We start from the raw sequence: 7433 nt of genomic DNA, 5'->3' as shown, positions 1-7433 counted from the left end.
TGACTTTTACTGCTTTTATGGGAAATATCAGCATGGTTTGTTTTCCATTCCCTTGCATAGATGCTTCATCCTGACTTAAATTCCAGATGGCCAGTTCATTTCCAATATTTCTTCTTGCATCTCAAACAGTCTTTGTCTGCACATTATCGAATGATAAAAGTAGTTTGAAGATGACATCTAGTTTTCTTTTAGCTTTATTTTGCTAGAAAAGGAATGAAAAGTTTTTCAAGAAATAAGATATATCTACGACCCTATTATCAAACTTTGAATAATACTATCATTACTGTGAGTAAACATAAGAAAACATTCTTCTGAAAACATTCATTTGTTGACTGATGTCGGTTAAAGTACTGCGAAGTTAGGGTATATAAGCTTGCAATGCATGCAAAAAAATATAAAATATGCAAGAACCCGTTGAGGACGCTTTTGATACAGTTCTTGGTTACATAATAGGATGCGAAGATATAAAAGAGACAGTATCGTCATATTTGTAAATTGCTTGAAGAAGACTTTTTTCATTGGAATGGCTGAATGGAAATGGAAGGTTAAAATAAACACATTTGTTTATTGTTATTTCTTGCAAAAGAAAACTTAGTCTCATCAAAAGTTTTCTTCAAGGTTGGTTTTGATTTTAATCCACTGTCTTTTTTTCCGATTTTTTGTTTTATTGGTTTCAAATTCGGCTATAACTGGCAACTGATCAGTTATCGATGGAGTGGTGGTTTCTGAATTGATTGAAGTGATCTGTGACGGTGGAGACATCACAAATATTGCGTCAGGCGTTAGTAAGGCTTGATTTGATTGTTGGAGACCCGGTCCTACCATGAATTCTATTTGGGTTGGGATAAAATCGATTCACCGTTCTTTCGTAGACAGGATTGTTGAGAGATTAATAGAGATGATCATCTCTTTTTTTAGCAAAAAAATAATTCACCGTTCTGTTCGATATTCCTTCTCTGTTGTACCTGTCTCGTCTTAACATACCATCGGAATTGGATCGGTGATAACGTCCATAACAATTGTTTTTGCTACAGATTCAATAATATCTTCACTTTGCTGATCGATATTTCCCTTCAGAATTCTCTTGCGAATAAATATATTTTCGTCCGCTGCAACTTTTCCATTTTCGTCATTCAACATTACAGTGAACCCTTCTTCCGATATCTGCCAATTGTTGGAGATGAGAACATTTGATGTCACTGTATCTATTATCCGCACTGTTTCCGAGTTTCGTCGTGAACATTTCCTTATTTCTTCATTCACTTCCATTATTGGATGTATCTTTTCAACAAATTCATTCGGGTACGATTCCAGCTTATGCAAAACTGTTTATTTGAGCATGCTTAGTAGTTCTTCCAATCTCTTTGGATTTTGTTTCGGAAACCTTATCTTGAGCAAAGGGAGAATAATTCAAATCAGCAGCTTTCGTAATGTTTACTACTGATGTCATTTTGTCCACCTTCTGATTCGCAGAAGACTGAGATTCAACAGAAGTTAGGCTGGATTCAAGAACTTGATGAATGTAATTATATGGATTTAAATCCTTAACATTTGTTCTTAGACAGCTAAAATTCTCGATACTATTAGGACAGACATCGGGTAACTTATGCTTTGATTCGTAATATCGAGTATTCGCCGCTAACTTGAAAAGTTCCAAACTTCGGTTTAATTTCAAATTACTTAGTTGTGAGAATCAATTACCAATCGCTTTTCGTGCTGATAAAATAGCTTCGAATTCAATTAATATCGTGGCAGAATTTGTAGGCTTTTGGTATTTTAGCTTTTTTTGAGTAGTTTTAATTTCGAAATCATTGGGATGCAATCTTTTCTGCCATGTATTTTTAGAGATCAAAGTTTTTCCAGCTGTAGTTGATTGTGCATATTCAGCCAGAACAACAGGACCATCTTTGATATCTTTCAATGCGGAGTGATTATCAAGATCACATTTAAGAAAACTGATACAGCTGTAGCAGCAAGAGCAATCGCTCTCAGTGTCATTATTGCTGCCAGACCGAGAGTCATCATCTTTGACAATACTGCTGTTTACATGGTGATTTTTACCACTACTCATTGTTGATCGTTGACATCGTAAAAAGAAAATATTTTCAACCATGACGCAGCATTGTTGTACCTCATTAAATTGGCTTTCGCTTAAGTTGGTCGACCACATTTTCGGGCGCGTTCCGCTGCCTCATAGCACTGTCATACAATACTCTAAAATCGATATAATGTTAATTCGTCGCACATTGATCGAATCGCAAGAATATCTGTGTCATAACTGTATACAATTACAATGTACAGTAGAAAGGCTTTTCAATTTGTGCAGGAAATAGTTATGACCTCGGAGAGCTGTTATGAGAAACACATACGTTGCGTTTCTCAACAATAATGTATCATGTATAAGGAACTTGAGATAGAGAAAAGGAGACTGGGTTCCGGATAAGGCCCTATGTGGTTTAATTTGATGGCATTAATTAAAATTCTAGAAAAGTGGGTTTAATCACAAAGTAAAGTTTCATATTTTGACCGCCAACTGTAAAAGGCAAGCTTAACATTAAATAAACATTGCTTTTTATGTGCCTTTTACGAGAAATCAGTGTTAATTGGGACGAATAAGTTTGCCTATCCGGTTTTACTTATTTAAACTTCGGGAAATGAGTTTCTATTACCACAAGTTACTTTGTTTCCCTTCTGTTAAGGTACCATAACCTGGACTTACAAATTAATTGCTGCAATAATTTATGCTAGGTACACTCTTAAAGGGTATCTATCCTATTTACTTATTTAATCCACGATCGTATCATTCCTAGATTCATTATATAGTAAATAGTTACGTTGATGCTTATTAACGATTTTATATAATATTAATTAATATTTACTGTTGATTTTTTTATTTATAAAAAAAAGGGATCTCGGTTTGTTGTTAAAGAATAAATTTGAAAAGATTTACACACTTCTGAATTTTTTCCACTGAAATTACCACCACTTCCAACATCCATTGGCAACGGCAATGAGTCACACTGACTCTCCATGCTGACTGATTTTTTCTGCGTATTCTTGGAAACTCTTTTGATAAATTATTTGTTTGTTTGTGAGTTAAGATTAATGTCGATTTATTGCAAAAACAAGAAGATTTCAGCGGATTCTGTCTCCGTCCATTTATCTGTAATCTTGTTCAAATGATATTAGACTCCCGCGAATCACCATAACATTTACAGAAGAACTCAGTCGTTCAGGATGAATCAAAAATGAAGATAGAATGAATTGAAATGAAATATTTGAATGATTGAAATTACGATTAATAAGAGCAAAATGAGTACCTCATCACATACTTCTTTGTACGAAGAATACAGTAATGCAATGGAAAATATAGGCAGCCATCAAATCAGACTCGTTATCATAGGCCAACAATCCAACATTACATATTTGATTTTAGCAAAATGCTTTTCAATTTGTCGCCATTGTTTTAACATTCTTCTTTTCCTGAATATGAAAATTCTGCCATCCCATCATTCATTAACAAAATGATTGAGAAAGTAGAATCTACCCATAGCGTTGATATTAAGCAAGGCAATTAAAATGCAGGATTTCTCTTCGTTTCAATATTTGACATTTGAGAGAATCGGAAGTGCAATTATTCTATCACCGGAAAGAATGAAATCCGCGATGTTGCTATTTAGAATCACGTCCTGAATACATCTTACGCAGAAAGCTTCTAGAAAAAAAAAAAACTGATAATTGTTTATGATATTGGCTCTTTTCGAAGAAATGTTAATGGTAACATTAAACAATTACTGGTAAAGCGTTAAACAATCACCAGTAGAATTTGAAAAAAGTAAACAAATGAGCAAAAGTTTTGAAAAATTTTGCAGAGAAGTTCTGGCAAAATTTTTTCCCTAACTCGTTGTAATTCCGAGCACTCCAAGAACTCTCAGGGTAATTTCCTGTCAAATTTCCAAAGCTATTCCCAAATTTCAAAATGAATAAATTCTTATTCATTTCAATATAGCGTAACCTTTCCTGTATACTGATATCTTCTTTCTTGAGATTAGTGCATGCATACAAATACAACTTCTCTCACAGTTACAATATAACCAATGATAACGAATGATTCACAATCCCGAAATATTGCAATCTGATCCAGCAAATCCATTGCACCAATGCAAATTGCAATGTAAATTTGTATTTCTTATGAAATAACTGATAGAACCTTAGGATGAGTTGTAAAAAAGCAAAGATTTATCAAAGATACGTGAAAGAAGGAATGAATACTGTAAAAAGTTAAGTGATGAAATTTGGAAACAAAAAAGCAAACAAACGAGATAATCTCTGGGAACGAGCAAATCTTGAGACATGATCAATAGTCTTTGATTCTCGTTCCACATTTTCAGGTTGACAAATTTATATCAAATGCCACTATCACCGTCTTTTCAGAAAGAGGAGTTAAAATTGATCAGTTCTTTTTAAAAGTAATATCATTTTTTTTCGTTCTCATTTCGTGATGACTTTACTTTTCCTGTTATGGCACAAATTCGGATGTGAAAAAAGTCATGAAAATATTTATTGTGGAATTTGTGGAGAAATGATGGAAATAAAAACGAAAGAGGTTTAGTGAGGATTCAATGGAAGCAGAAGTCGATAACATTAGAGGGAAGTAATTTAATTTAACTCTTACTATCATTTCTTTTTGCATCGATCCAAGACTCTTACAAATCAAAATTCAATGCAAAAACTTGAACAATTTAAATTATAAGTTCCGAAAATTTAAATTCTTGGCTCCAATTATTTGCTTTAAAGAGAGGCTCGTTTAAAATGTAATGACTTTCTTTTTTCTTTTTGTCATGGCATAAATTTGGATGTAAAAGAAGTGATGAAGATTTGTTGTGCAGTTTATGTGGACTTTGGCAGTTTTATATTTCAAGAAATGATTCAAATTAGAAGGTTTGAGCATTTGGCCACTAAGGGAAACAGAAAAGACTTATCAGATATGTATGTGAATGAAGGAGAGCATTTAATGTTACCGGTATGAATAAAAATTCTAAAATGATATTCGTAGTCAATTTTTAATAGTTATTTAAAAATTTATCGGAAATAAACTGTGGAAAGTTCGATATTTGAACGAATTGATCACTGTAGCCATGTGTCATTTCATTCGGGACCACTGTCATTTGTCATCATTTTAAGATCAATAATAAAAATTTATAAGTTGGTAGTAATTAATGCTAACGAAGATTCCAAAATGTTATGCACAAATCCATGTTTTAGAAATTTTAAAAATTATGGGAACAAAAATTAGGATGAAATTAAACAGTTCGTACTAATAGACTGAAAAATAAAGAGATAGTTATAAACCGGAAATTTAACCAAAAAAGCAGTATTTAATATAATTCTGTTCTCATAAGCAGCTACTACTCTTCTCATTACTTAAGAATGTCAAATTTAGGCTCAATTACCACCCTTATCCTTTTCTTATAAGACTCTGAAAAACGATACGTAACATTCCATGACATTATGAAATAGTATTACATTTGCAAAGAAACTCCAAAATGACATGTTTTAAAAAATAAAAAACAACCTCTTAAATGAAGACATTTCCATAGATGAATTGTCAATTTGATAAATGTTCTTCCCACCAAGGAAATCTTTAAGAAACATTTAAAAGAACGAGAAAAATTGGTGAGTGCATTACTACGTTGACAAACGTGCAATACCCGGACATACGACAGAATGAGTGCTTGTGATGAAATTGCATTCCGAAAAATTTGAAATTGAAAATAAAGAGCATACATCTTTTAGATATAGCAACCAAAGAGTAATTTGGAACGATATCGGCAAATACAGTATATTCTCTCACCCATAAGTTTCTATTTATTATTTTTGGATGGAGAAAATAAAAGATAAGGTAGTGTGGATGATGACAGAAGCCAGTGAAACTGACCAGAAAATACTGGAACCATCACCAATCATGTGGGCAGAAACAATGGGATCGTGGGAAACTGAGGAAACACAACTCTTTCAACTATTGCAATCGCAACATTTTTTAATTTGTGTTTTTTTTCGTTTGTGATTTTATTTTTTGTAACAAGATTTGAAAGGACGGAAAATGAAAGCCATGTGAAATGAATATAATGGTGAGAGTGGAGATGTCAGTCCCTGGATTCGGTGTTCTTCTATAAACAAAGAATTTGGACTGAATTTCTTGTCTCTTTTATATGAATGATTCATTCTGAAGTAGGCAAGAGCAACTTTTGTGCCAGATCGTACCCATATCAAGGTATCCAAGCAGGTATCCAAGATGGACAATCTCTAGTCGATAGAATAATGCAAGTAAAAGAAATAGAAAATTAGATCCGTAACTTCGGGATAAGGATTGGCTCTAAGGACTGGGCCGGTTGACATGTTTTGATGAGTAAATGAATAACGTGAAGCATAGCGGTTGCTTTTAGTCACGAAATTATATCAGCTACTCACCGCCTAGAGATTGTCGGCACTTCTCTCAAATGAACAATCAGAGAGAAGTAGTATTGGTCAATGCAACAAACGGTGACCATTGCTGAATTGAATGGATCTCCTTAGGTTACCGTGAATATTTCAGGAGCTAACTGGATCAGCTACATCATGGCCAAATCATGGCCAAACGTACCAATCAAGTATTGCTCCTTTTTGAGCTCTCAGTCACTGCTAGTGTCCACCATAGGTTGTAGAGCAAGTATATTTCACTTTGTTTTTCTATAGAATTATAGCTAGTCTTTCAAAAGACAGAAGCTATAAGTCAACTTAAAGGTTTGAAGTTTTTCAGGTAATTATTTGGACTGGGCTTTTTTATTTTGTTCTCAGTACATGAGTTTTAGTTCCTATCGATAAAGATCAGAAACAGAGTGGAAACCAACTAACATAGAAGAGGTTACAGATGAAATGATGGATGAGTATTTTGCGGACACTAGCAGTGACTGAAAGTTCAAACACTGCTAGTGTCCACCATAGTAATAAACAGGAGAGATCTATTAGGTTTCAAATTATTTGGTGAGAAAATAAATGAAATTCGAGATAATGTGGCCATTCGTATCAATGAATCCACAAGTATTTACTGTAAGTATACACATTTAAATTGTTGGCTTTTTGTATAACTTTTTCAGATATTTCCTTTCATTATAAATCATCTAAAAAGTAAAACATCCACTTGAGGTCTTGTAAAACTCTCAAACTATAGCAAAAAATTTATTTTATTATTATTATTATCATTATTATTATTATTATTATTATTACTATTATTACTATTACTATTATATTTTGAAATTTGTCAAAATCGTAGGGTCGTCATGTATGTTACATGATTGACTGCTGGTCAGTGTGAATGATTGAAGTACTCAGGAAGAGTATCTTTCAACTGTGATATACTGACAAGAACTGGTTTCAAATCTATCTTTGTAACT

The 7433-nt window shown here is 33.1% G+C and overlaps 2 protein-coding genes across 2 annotated transcripts; both read right to left on the bottom strand.

Moving 5' to 3' along the window:
* Nucleotides 1–975: 975 nt before the first annotated feature.
* Nucleotides 976–1269, bottom strand: LOAG_17703 (hypothetical protein; the record flags this gene model as incomplete). Its single annotated transcript, XM_003145996.2, has 1 exon — nucleotides 976–1269. One exon carries the CDS (start codon nucleotides 1267–1269, stop codon nucleotides 976–978), a length of 294 nt encoding a protein of 97 aa, XP_003146044.2.
* A 424-nt stretch (nucleotides 1270–1693) lies between these two features.
* LOAG_17702 (hypothetical protein) lies at nucleotides 1694–2170 on the bottom strand (the record flags this gene model as incomplete). Its single annotated transcript, XM_020450365.1, has 1 exon — nucleotides 1694–2170. The coding sequence occupies one exon, from the start codon at nucleotides 2168–2170 to the stop codon at nucleotides 1694–1696; it is 477 nt and encodes a 158-aa protein (XP_020305976.1).
* Nucleotides 2171–7433: the final 5263 nt, after the last annotated feature.

The sequence above is a fragment of the Loa loa genome (assembly GCF_000183805.2).
Source record: "Loa loa unplaced genomic scaffold supercont3.115, whole genome shotgun sequence".
NCBI lineage: Eukaryota > Metazoa > Nematoda > Chromadorea > Rhabditida > Onchocercidae > Loa > Loa loa.
This window is presented reverse-complemented; position numbering and strand designations above follow the sequence as displayed.